At 40.8% G+C, this 13,270-nt stretch overlaps 1 protein-coding gene across 2 annotated transcripts; it reads left to right on the top strand.

Annotated features, from left to right (window-relative positions):
• The first annotated feature begins 4,385 nt into the window (after positions 1 to 4,385).
• On the top strand, positions 4,386 to 13,212 carry LOC134647311 (C3 and PZP-like alpha-2-macroglobulin domain-containing protein 8). 2 transcript variants are annotated; one of them, XM_063501608.1, is made up of 8 exons: positions 4,386 to 4,537; positions 8,128 to 8,264; positions 8,524 to 8,788; positions 8,875 to 9,086; positions 9,165 to 9,387; positions 10,918 to 11,220; positions 11,492 to 11,625; positions 12,811 to 13,212. In XM_063501608.1, the coding sequence occupies exons 1-8, from the start codon at positions 4,522 to 4,524 to the stop codon at positions 12,892 to 12,894; spliced, it is 1,374 nt and encodes a 457-aa protein (XP_063357678.1). In that variant the 5' UTR covers positions 4,386 to 4,521; the 3' UTR covers positions 12,895 to 13,212. The 2 variants fall into 2 exon arrangements, with proteins under 2 accessions (XP_063357678.1, XP_063357679.1); XM_063501609.1 differs by lacking the exons at positions 8,875 to 9,086; positions 9,165 to 9,387.
• The last annotated feature ends 58 nt before the right edge of the window (positions 13,213 to 13,270 follow it).

Genomic DNA, 13,270 nt, shown 5'->3' with positions numbered 1-13,270 from the left:
TGTATTTAAGATCTACATTTACTCATAACACGGGTGCACGGGGACATTTAGATACTGATTGGATTTTTTTTATAAAGTCTACCTATACTTTATAAAAAAAATCCTGTGGTTGTCACTGTGTTCAGACAGGTTTAGCATTTACAGTTAGTCGATATAAGCCCTTATTGGTGGTGTATATGTCGGAAACAGGGAAATGGGCCGAACACACAAGTGCCGTTTTGCCTTGTTTAAAACTGCATCACCCCTATCTCTTGCTATAATTAAATAGCAGTCCACTTTGCACGTCGCATAGGTTTTCTTGGAAATCTTGAATTTAAACATAATATTATTTCTTATGAATTCCATATAAAAATATAAAAAAATATTGACCTCACATCGACTCATTAGATTTTTGTTCCTTGACATCCCTTCTTTGGTACTAACAAATTAATTTATTCAAAACCATAAAATGACCACCAGATTACATAAATTATGTAATGCTATTCAAAGAACTAACTGAAAGAAATACATTCCATCCTTTTTCCTTGTTTTATCATTGTTATTTTTACATATTTTAACGGCACATTTCGTAATTGTTGACAACTTCACATTTGAGCGTTTCAAACAAGACTAAACGAAAAAGTAATGCATGATCTGTTTTGACATCACTTTTGTGGGGCCATTTTTGGCGGCTGATTGGGTATCCAGTTCTTTATACTATATCAATGCTCGATCATCTTTGGTAAAACTAATTAGAGTATGTGCGAAAAGAGAAGAGTCGTGGAATGTATTGCGCCCCATACATTGCACGACTCTTCTCTTTCCGCACAGACTATTAGCCAATCAATGATTGTTTGGCAGGTTAAAGCATCCTGTTAAAGCAAGTCAAAGATATAAGTACTAAGCAGGTATTTTGTGTTTGTTATCGTCAGCCGTTAGCACGCAATGCACCATGAAATCATCTTTAATTGAAAATATACTTAGTAAAGAAAAAAAAATGTCGGAGTAGGGTAGATGATGCAAAGGGCGTCACCTCTCAAAATAACGGGGGAATCGATTAGACACGAACATTATTCTGACCTCACAAATGGACCACGCCAAAAGTCATACCTATATATTGCTATTAGTCACTCTCATGTGCATTAAACAAGTTAGACAAAACGCGATACCGATACTTATTAACCCTAGATTCAACGACAAAATTGAACTTTATCGTACTATTTTCACAGATTATATATATAATAGTTCTTTGCTCTTATCTTATATGAGCTCTTAATACAGAATCAGTATTTTACAGATACCTACTTAAGAGATTTTGATAGGTACCACATGCTGGAAACAAATGTATACCTATATTGCCTCACAGAACATATTAAAGAGAGAATGGCTATCGCGCGCAGTTAGCAATATACTTACTTTACTCTTTGGCAGTTAGTATCGGAACCGAAACCTCAATAGAATAGAATAGAAAGACCTATCCATAGATACCCCACACGTATGGGTTTGATGAAAAAAAAAAATTGAGTTTCGGTTCTAAGTATGGGGAACCCCCAAAATTTATTGTTTTTTTCCTATTTTTGTGTGAAAATCTTAATGCGATTCACAGAATACATCTACTTACCAAGTTTCAACAGTATAGTTCTTATAGTTTCGGAATAAAGTGGCTGTGACATACGGACGGACAGACAGACAGACAGACATGACGAATCCACAAGGGTTCGGTTTTTTGCCATTTGGCTACGGAACCCAAAAAACTAGCTAGCGCCTGGTGTGCGTGGTGAATGGATACGCCTCCTTTAGACAAATTTGATGTCTGGCTTCTTAATCTGAACGTTATTGTGGCGCAAAAAGGCATGTTTACTTCGTTTTTCGGTCAGCGCGGGCGAGGGGCGAGTAATATGCGAGCGTTTGCTCAAACCCGCGGCGACGCATACCCTGCTAGCATCGCTATTCTAACCTTATTACTTGTTCTGTGTATTGCCTGATAGCGAGCGGTTCCCATAGTCTGTGGATAGAATCCTACCATCTATGCTGTGGATGCTTACATTGCAAGTCATGCACGTTGCCGATCCTCTACATACCAATAATACGTTCCTTTTTCGACGAACCTCGGCAGGGAGTTCCTCCACAGCTGGAGGATTTGACTGGTTCGAGGGAACCGCATAGGTAGCTTATCGCGTCTTGTCTAATAACTTTGTTGATGACTAATATGACATTTGGCATTCTTAATCTGTGACGTCATAATAAGTGTTCGTACTAATCGATTCACCCGTTATTTTGAGAGGTGACGCCTTTTGCGTCACCTACACTACCCTTATGGTGTTCATTTCTTAGTAAGAATATTTTCCATTGCATCATCAATGATGATAGATGATACGTTCACTCTGCGTTTACTCGAGTACGATTACACCTACATTGGAACTGCAGTGTCAGCAGTGAATGTAATATTAGGATGAACGGTGGACGTCCTTATACTGCCGACGGCGAGCGGCGATGAGATTCGGGTGTGTTGGTAAGGTCATCTTACAAACATATAAAAGATCTTAGCCTGTGACTTTTCGACTTTTCCGATATTTTTCCATAGTTATCCACGGTTACGGCTGTAGCAAAGTGTTACTTGTCTGCATTGAACTAGATTTCTAGGATAGCAATGCTAATCGTTTCAGCCCTAGCCAGGCCGCTGCCGACGCTCTCCGTCTCAGTAGGTGCAGTTACCTATTTACACCATAATCCGGATAACCTTAGCTGTTTAAATCTCGTCATCATTACGCATTATTTAACTACCCACGTTTTAAACAGTCAGCGTCACCGTCATCACAACGTGCTCGTTTATTCACAAAACATGTTATAGATACTCTTTTTCGATTCTAGTATACGAGTAACATGACTTGTAGATCTGCCAGCTTTGTGCTTCCGGGCGACCACAGTTAAGCAACAACATACTGGTTTGTTTGTGATGATGCGTTTCTACGCACTGAATAACATCTATTCGCTTAGTGACTCATCGTTGGTGTTTTTATAACAATATTTAATTGTACCTAACTGACATAAAATAACAGAATAAGTAATCGTTGATAAAGATGAAATATTTAGGTTTTGATGGCCCACTATTGATCAAAAGTTCTACCTCTATCCTCCTCTATGTGGCTGGGATTGGCGAATAAAAAGATTTCACACTTCTTAAGTGTATAAATGAGAACAGCTATGCGGTATCTTTGACCTTTATATGTTAAATACCTAAAGAAATACTGCAATGCATGCAGTGCTGTATTAATGGTAGCTACATTTCACCTTTATGATAAAATAACACTACGGTACGCGTACGGTACCCCATTGACAATATCTATAAATTCTATAATAGATACCTACTTACTGCAAGATCAATATTATATCAACACCGTACATAGGTATCCTGAAGTCAAACAACTGTAGCTCACTGCATTATATCCGCCTTTTTAGACGTGTACCCTTCTCCTAATTGTTAATTAGTTTGCTACTTAAATAGACCAAGAGGTACATCGCATCTTCCGTCGCAAGGTCGTGACTAATGTCGAATAACTCCGATAAATTAAACCAATGAGCAAATACATACGTGACTAACATTTACTACTTATTCAGTGCCTATGTTTAGGTACATTATGAGGAATGCAATGTAACATATTGGTGACCTATTAACGCAAAAGTTAGTATAATATATCAATCATGTCGCGTTTTCATGCCAAGGAAAATATTTAACGCTTCGTCCTAAGTAATATGTATGGTAGGTAGATGTAAATAAATACCTACCTCAATGTAGGTACCTACTAGAAATGTTTAAAAAACATCTTCCTCTACTACGAGTATGTTTAGTATCTACGTAAGTGAGATTCTTTTTTGAGATGATAATGTGATTCACCCATATCAGGCATACTTTATGAACGTACCTACTACTAACTAGGTAGTTAGTGTTTATGTCATACGTAGGTACACATCAGCTAGTTCAGCTACACTGTGCAGTACTGTAACACAATAAGGACATAGGTGGAGCCACCTACCTTGGCCTTGTTAACTGATGAAGGTCAAACATGTTTGTGTCTGTTAAAATAAACATTATTATACTCGTACAATCTATTAATGCTTGAATTAAGCTTTAGCTATACGATATACTTTGGTCTTAATATTTTATGTACCTACATAAAGTACCTACTTAATTATGACATGACGTCACTGAGCTAGAGTGGACAACTTAGTAGAAACTTAATAAATTTAATTGCGATAAAAACAATTCAACTTTGTCAATGATGAGCTACTTACGAGTTCAATAAAAAATACCTACATTACACACGAAAGGTAACAAGTTCATCACGCTATGCATTAAAGAGTGAGCTCAAGGTCAGTTTGTTTTCACTTTGTTTTTGTTTAACGTGTAGTATGACATCATCTGAAGTTACGTGGACGCCGGCGTCTCCGTCGCGGCTGGACGCAGCTGCGGCCCCGTCAGTTTTGAAATAGCACTCGCGCCGCACCAACGTTCGTGCAGTGTTTCCAGTTAAACAGATCAACATGTCTAACATTATGGGTGAGTCGGATTACCATATGCAATAGCATATATCGTCATGCATATAATCTATCACCTAACCATTAATTAAAACTAAAAAAATATTTCACATTTATAATTATTAAGCTTTAGAGTCGCAAATACCGTTGTTTACACAGTGTGGCAGATAGTTGTTTTAGGTAAATTGGCGCCGAATGGCATTGTACGTTTCTATAAATTTAAGACCGGTAGCATCATTTGTATTTTTTTGCATTAGATTATGATTGAAGCCGGCACCGCAAATAACAACCGGCTTTATTCTGGCGCAAGGCCAGGCTCCGGGCGTGGTTTGCGGCACACAAAATTCGTGGAATCAATACAATTATTTTCGTTAGTTCCTAGTTAGATCTAGGAACAAAAAGATTTTCAACATTCTTTATTCTTTAAAAAACATAACACACAACCAATATGCGAGGATTTGAAATGGCTCCCACCTCCCACACACTTAAAAAATTCAAATGCTGATGCCGTTATTACGTTATTAGGTTTATGAACTCCCACCTGATTAAAGTATTCCGAAATGTTTAATGATGGATTGTTTGCATTCGTTATAAAAAATTCGATACGACGTTATATAATGAATTTGCTCATTATACCTACCTACCTATCTAATTAAGTCGTTGTACAAAAAAAGCGGCCAAGTGCGAGTCGGACTCGCCCATGAAGGGTTCCGTATTTAGGCGATTTATGACGTATTAAAAAAAAACTACTTGCTAGATCTCGTTCAAACCAATTTTCGGTGGAAGTTTACATGGTAATGTACATCATATATTTTTTTTAGTTTTATCATTCTCTTATTTTAGAAGTTAGGGGGGGGGGACACACATTTTACCACTTTGGAAGTGTCTCTCGCGCAAACTATTCAGTTTAGAAAAAAATGATATTAGAAACCTCAATATCATTTTTGAAGACCTATCAATAAATACCCCACACGTATGGGTTTGATGAAAAAAAATTTTTTTAGTTTCAGTTCGAAGTATGGGGAACCCCAAAAATTTATTGTTTTTTTTCTATTTTTGTGTGAAAATCTTAATGCGGTTCACAGAATATATCTACTTACCAAGTTTCAACAGTATAGTTCTTATAGTTTCGGAGAAAAGTGGCTGTGACATACGGACGGACAGACAGACGGACAGACGGACAGACGGACAGACGGACAGACGGACAGACAGACAGACATGACGAATCTATAAGGGTTCCGTTTTTTGCCATTTGGCTACGGAACCCTAAAAACTGAGCAAACTGTAAATATTTGCTGAACCGTGTGGGAAGTGCACTTTGCAAAGTATTTTCAGTTGTCACGTAGATATAGTGCCGACATTTACAAAATAACACTCGATTAGCCGGTTTTTATCCACGCTCTGTGACATTGTTGATACTTAGAGATACCTACTTTACAAAGATGTTGATAGCATAAGATGAGATCACCAACCAACCTACTCGCTCGTTATTGACGATTGTCGGACGAGGATGACATCGGTTTGCGCCTAGATCAATTTACCAACATGGCTGAAGAATTGACTGTAAATAGATCCGCCCCTTTAGTTTCTAATGGCTCGTTTAATATATCCTGCCGCGTGTAGGTACTTGAACTCTCGGCTAGTACGATTTATAAACCTACCTGCTGCCATTTAGATAAGACCGCACTTGTTTCTACCAGATGACCACACAGTGAAAATAATTATAAATTCTTTAATTATAATGTAACATGCATTCCTAAGAACAGTGCTATTTTCCTCCTAACTATTTTTACCGTGTGGGTAAATATTTGCATACCTGCCAGTACAATAATATTAAGGCAATAACATTAGCATTCAAATTAGCATTAAGAATTTGTTCCTCTGCTATTTTTGAGGTCAAACATAGTTGCCTATATTAATAAAAACCGGCCAAGTACGAGTCGGACTCACGTTCCAAGGGTTCCGTACATTAAGTCCGACTTACGCTTGACTGCACATTTCTAATAGGTTTTCCTGTCATCTACGTATAGGTAATGAACTATTTTGTGTATTTTTTACAAAATTTTAGACCCTGTAGTTTCGGAGATAAAGGGGGGGGGGGGAATAGTCATTGTTTGCCTATTTTCTTGAACAACTGCTAAACTATTAATCCAAAATTTATAAAAAAATATATATTTGAGATTCTTACAATGAGCTCTTTCATTTGATATGTAACACACGATATAGTTTGATAAATCTTATTTTTTAATTTTCTCGTTTACCCCCCAAAAATGGCCTTCATATTTAAAATTCGTTTATTTACGTTACACGTCCGTCTTTGGGACACAAACTTACATATGTGTGCCAAATTTCAACTTAATCGGTCCAGTAGTTTCGGAGAAAATAGGCTGTGACAGACGGACAGACAGACGCACGAGTGATCCTATAAGGGTTCCGTTGTTTCCTTTTGAGGTACGGAACCCTAAAATTATGCATTGCATTAGCAGTACCTCTTACATGTAATGTCATATGAAAGCAATGTCATTAATAGCTAAATTAATCAGTTGTTAGCTCTTCCTCCTATACATTTTATGTTCTAATCTAAATAATTAGTCCTAACCTGCAGTACCTACTCCTGATCAACTAGCTGGTCTCGAATCGGGAGCCCTTAACACTGTATACTCTGTCACCGTCACCCTTATTAGTCACGGCATTGCTCATCAGCAACAATACGTTAGAATATACCTACATACATATATTCCTTAACAACTCACGAACATTCCAAATTCCAAACACAACCTAGTCAAGACCTGGCACCTTCACGTTATGCTTATCGATTGCTCCACATTTCGTACAAGCACCCTGATACGACGCCGAGATTTTATTGGATGACATCATCGTCTGACCTCTGACGCGACTAAACGAGCAGCACCTAGCCGTCCTCGCCATACTGAGAGGAACGCTTGTCGAATTATTTAAGAGTAAGTAGGTATTTTACATCAATAATTAGTTTGCACGGAAAAACAATAAAACCTGTTTACTTATAAAGTAAGCGCTGTAGCCTAAAGTTGGTATGCGTATGGAGCCATTCGCCCGCATACCATAGCTGTATAAATAACTATTACTCGTACATGCCACTTACTAAATTTAGAATTCTGTTACCGGGCCGATGGGGCCCTGAATGGCAGCGAATAACCAAATAAGAGAGAAAAGTCCGCATGCCTACGCTTCTAGAATATCGTTAGCACTATAAGGCGTGCGTTGCTTTTATTATGAATGCATTTAGGTTCGAGTTTGGAACGCACAAACACCAATGCTTATGGAGTAGGTAGTGTACGTGTAACTTATATGTAACGACGTTGACTAGGTACTAACATCAACACACCTAACTTAATTAGTACTTAGATCTTAATTTGTTGCAATACGGTTTACAAATATGTACGTAAATAGGTCGACGACAATAGGCGTCGAAGGCTAGGTACTTCATCTGGCTTAGGTTAGGAAGACTTTATAACCAATGTGGCTCTAAAGTTTATACAATCAGCCATCAAGAAAATACATTTTTTACAATAAGAAAATACATAGTACCTACCTAGTTTGCCTCCATGTTAATTACCTGTGTAACGTTTACAGATGTGGCGACGGAGGACAACCTCCAGTACCAGTTCTACCCAGTGTCGAGTGGCTCCGTGCAGTTCAAAGTGCGCGCGCCCAACGATGCCCACATCGCGCTCACCACCAACCCACAGGAGTCGGACCCTATGTATGAGGTACGTTAAATATTCACTTCCTTCATAACAAATAAAAAAATTCTTCCTAATGGTTTCTCATCTAAGGTTGAAACATCGTACCTAAATTATTCCTTGGTGAATCGCATGTCCTTGTACTAATACCCACATCGATCACGGAAACTACACACACTCACAATTTTTTATCATTACTTTACTTAGCTATCAATCAGGTAATTTTTTTAATAAAACAATTATGTAATAGGTAACCTGAAATTTAAAAATCAACGTAACTTTTCAGGTCTTTATCGGAGGTTGGGGCAACACAAAGAGCGTAATCAGAAGAAACAGAACCAAACCCGAAAAGGCTGAAGCCGACACACCTGGAATCTTAAACGCTGGTGAATTCCGTGGATTCTGGGTCCGCTGGGACAGCGGCATCATCTCCGCCGGGCGCGAGGGCGAGGCCATCCCCTTCCTGTCGTGGCAGGACCCCGAGCCCTTCGCCGTGGGCTTCGTCGGCGTCTGCACCGGCTGGGGTGCCACTGGCACCTGGAAGATCGAAGGTATTACAACGACCTAAAGTCCAGTCCAGCTCAACTGTGGACGAAATGTACCCAACGACTCTAAATATACTCTTTTATCCGCGCAGAATCGCCAGAATTCGATACTCCGGACCAGTTAGAATATAAATTTGGCCCGGTGGCTTGCGGGAGCTTGGAGTTCGATTACCGCGGGCCCCACAACGCACACATTTGTCTGGCCAGCGCGCCGATGGAGGCCGACCCCATGTACGAAATCATGCTCGGCGGTTGGGAGAACACACAGTCGGTCATTAGGTACTGCAGGCAGAAGCCAGACAAGGTAGCGTAGAACTCGTTGTCGGTCGTTGTTTGTTTTCGATGTGGATTTGTGCCACTATTAAATGGTAAATATCCGTAGGTGACCGTCCCGACGCCGGGGTTGATGAATCCTAACGAGTTTAAGAAGTTCTTGATCGAGTGGCGATGCGGGCGCCTCACCGTGCGGGACGGGCTGACGGGCGGCGTGCTGCTGGAGTGGCAGGACCCCTCGCCCTTCCCCATCGCGCACTTCGGCGTGCGGACGGGCTGGGGCGCGCGCGGCCAGTGGCGCATCAAGCACTTCGCCGCACCCGGCGGGCAACGTTGAGTCTCCTCTTCCAAATTGACGCTTTGATGTTCAATAGCTGCACGATACAAAATTATTAACGCCCGATGGATGTTTAGTTGATTGGTTGACATAATATATGTATCTACATTTACTTGTAATCTAACTACTTAATTACACGTTATAAAGGGACTAGTGAGTTTCGTTGTTACATCGGTGCATTGGAGTGATGAATTGATTAGTGTGGTACGTTGGGTACATTTTGACAGTTACTATTTGTAGTTTTTTTCCGTTCTGTTCTTCGCTTTAGAATGTTTTCGTTAACAGCGGTTTCTTCCTATCTTGCTCAGCTCATTGTGTTAATCAGCTTTAACTGTATATGCAATGCACGAGCTATTAATACCTACCCATAGTATGCACCAATTACATACCATCGCCCACACGGTTAACTGTCAGTTCGTAAACCTTTTTACAAAAGGCATAAGGTCCGCCGATGGACAGTTAAGAGTCTTGCTGTTTGTACCAACGTATTTTTCTACGTTTACCTAATAGGTATATCTAAATACGTTCATAGGCCGAGCAGTGAAATTTTACTTCAAACAAAAATGACTAGGTACTTTTTGTAGAGCTATTTTTATAGCTATGATGGTATTGACCACCTAACCTAACCTAATCCATCGAAAATTAGTTGCTAGATTTGATTTGCAGTTCTTTAACTTTTCATCCTGGTTTTTAAGGTAGATAAAAGGATATAGTAGCTTAGCAATATTAAGTACCTAATTATAGAATTAACTTTTAGTATGAATTGCCTGTCCTTCCTACTCATTTAGAATAACATGTAGATCACGGATGTCTTTGTACCTAACGACATTACACGTCCAAAACCACAGTCCTGTATCACGTCACAATATTCACAAATATTCATCACTAATATCTAATCATCACACGCAAGCAAATTGACTGGTTATAGTAGCTAATTTTATACTAACAGAAACCCATGTCCGATAAGCGAGTCGTACGGTAAAGTAAACAGAGGGGCTACCGCGAAAACCGAAATTCGCAAATTGCGGGGATCTCTTTTACTCTAATGAAGGCGTAATTAGAGTGAGAGAGAAAAATGCCCGCAATTTGCAAACTACGATTTTCGCGGTTATAGCCCAGGGGCCGTACCTACCTAACCTTACCTACTTTTACTGTATTTATTAGAAAGAAAAAGTTCAAAAGTTATCGACATCCTAATACAGAGCCTTTCCTCAATCAATTTATTTTGCTATAATAAGTGTAATGCCTGAGTGGACGCTCGAAGCGGAGCGTTCGGCGGGGCGTGCAGCGTGGCGTCGAGCTCCCAAGGGATTTGAGCAGCGTGCACTAAGGCCGCTCCTATACGCTTGCATTTGTTTAACATGCACGCCGCACGCCCCGCCCCGCTGCACGCCCAACTCGAGCGTCCACTCAGACCTTACACTTAGGGTTCCTCTCGTCTTAAGATTGCTTTACCAATCGACACGCTTCGGGCATGTTGAACAACCTTATGGTACAGGAAACTACAACTAGTTCGTTTCTCCAGTGCCTCCATCCGCGCCTCAAGCGGCGGCCCTGTACGCGTCTCCGCCCGGCTACCCTGGTGGAGCGGGCTACCCCGCGATGAGCCCGGCAGGCGCGGGCGGCCAGTGGGTGGACGCGGCGGGCGGGCAGGTGCCGCCCGGCGCCGTGGTGGGCGGCCAGGACGTGTCCGGCGAGCCCATGTACGTGGCGCGCGCGCAGCACGAGGGCGCGCAGCTGCCCGGCAAGCTGGTGGCCAGCCACGGCCGCGCGTACGTGCCGTGGGGGGGACTCGAGAACGGGAAGGACGAGTACCAGGTTGGCTATGGTTATTTTTGTAGCATAAGTGCTTCCTTTGTCTTTGTGGCGATGGACGGCTGTGTGCAATGAATGTCTGAGGTATTGTGAGAGGATGGATGATAGTCGTTGTTCAACTGTAATAATTTATCTTAGTCTTATAAATGTATAAACTTTCATGGCGCATTAGTTGAACACTAGCTGTAATGTCGTGTAAACGTGTTTTCAATAAATAAATAGGTATTCCTTTCCAGGCCTAATACACGATATGTACTGTAACTTTCACTACCTTCAGGTGCTAGTGGGCAACTACAACTGGGTGCCTGCCAGCGGCTCCGCGATCCCGCCCGGCGCGTTCCAAGCCGGCCAGTCCGAGGACGGCGAGCCCCTGTACGTGGGCCGCGTGCGCCACGAGGGCAGCCTCACCATTGGCAAGGTATGTATAGTTTGTAGCTTTCTAGTAGAGCCCGAAGGCTTATCCTATTGTCTATTGTTCAGTAAAACCGCACGTGCTACTTACCTGCAAAAAAGGGTCCTAATTATTCTATTTGGCACCTGAGCGCGGGCTAGTCCAACGCTCAAAAAACCAGTGTAGGTGCGCTCTCCGATAACGCGCCTTTGTTACGCATCTCGATGACACATTTTAGACTGGTTCTGTAGCGTTCGACTCGCCGGCATTCAGTAACCGAAGTACCGATTTTTTATGCAGGTGGTTGTGGCACGTGGCACGAGCGATTTTTCTTAACGATAGACAATAGGATTAGCCTTCGGGGTCTATTAGAAAGCTACAAACTATACCCCCACTAACATTTAGAATAGAATAGAATAGAAATATTTTTATTCGTGAGCACAAACACAAAAAAGAAAATTACACAAGCAAAGAAACATAAAAAGGAGAAAGTGCCACGAAATGGTCTCACCTCAGCATGTTGCTGGCGACTTCCAGCGCTGATCTTCCGTTGAGACCATCCGGTGAAACAATCACGACAGGTAACATGCATATAACAACAAAATTAATATAATACAAACAAAAGACAAGGATAGACATTAGTTAAAAATACATGACAATAAATTACTACGTATGGTACAATACAACTATTATCTGGTCAAACTCATCTTGGCCGTACATTACGCCTGATATTTACAGCTAGCGCCATACGCTACTTTGCTTTACTTTTAGCTACTTTCTTTATGCAGTTGTCATAATAACTCAATACAGTCAATACCTCGGGTGTGTTCCACTTCCGTGCTGCTATGCCATAATGTCATAATAACTCAATACCTCGGGTGTACTCCGCTTCCGTGCCGCTATGCAGTTGTCATAATAACTCAATACCTCGGGTGTACCTGCTACCGTGCTGCTAGAAGCAGATTATCGTGACTAACCGGGTTTGAATAATTATGACTTATTTAGCTACTCGACACCAAGAGCCGTTGCGTAGGATGACATCACTTTTGTCTAGGATTACCACCTTATTTACCGTGCTAACAAAACTAGAACATATTTTTAAAACTAGATAATCTACGAGTATATACTTACTATAAAGAACATAAGTACTTACCTACCTACGATATAACGAAAATTTCGATTCGACATTTCATAACATTTATTTCACCGCAGGTCCAGCAGTCGCACGGCACCTGCTACATCGCATTCGCCGGCCAGGAGCTCGGCTTCCCCGACTACGAGATCCTTGTTGCTTAAGTGTTAAGGTCGAAAATAAGTTGAATGTGTTGCCAGCTTTATACACTATTCCACTCACACTGAAGCGTCCCACGAAAGTACATTCAAATTTGGACTTTTAGATTGTACACTATAAGATCGGAATTCAAAATTTGTGGTCCCACAGGATGCTTAATTAGAATCCACGCTGGCGTGTTCTTGGTGCTTGTGAGTCAATGAGTTGTAGGCAGTTATCCACGCTATGACTATGTTTATTGCACTGCATAATATTGTAGTTATTATTGTAATCATGTTTTTACATGTTTAAAATTATATTTTTATTAAATTATTTTAAATTTATACTTTGTTTTCGTTTAACCTGAATTATAAGTGTAATTTTTTAAGAAATAAGAAGAAT

The sequence above is a fragment of the Cydia amplana genome, chromosome 4 (assembly GCF_948474715.1).
Source record: "Cydia amplana chromosome 4, ilCydAmpl1.1, whole genome shotgun sequence".
NCBI classification, from domain to species: Eukaryota; Metazoa; Arthropoda; class Insecta; order Lepidoptera; family Tortricidae; genus Cydia; species Cydia amplana.
This window is presented reverse-complemented; position numbering and strand designations above follow the sequence as displayed.

What these genes read in the sequence shown, in the direction of transcription:
- LOC134647311 (XM_063501608.1), top strand. An exon ending in CGCCGCACCCGGCGGGCAAC is followed by an intron (nt 9,388 to 10,917) that starts GTTGAGTCTCCT and finishes TCGTTTCTCCAG; the next exon opens with TGCCTCCATCCGCGCCTCAA. An exon ending in GCAGCCTCACCATTGGCAAG is followed by an intron (nt 11,626 to 12,810) that starts GTATGTATAGTT and finishes ATTTCACCGCAG; the next exon opens with GTCCAGCAGTCGCACGGCAC.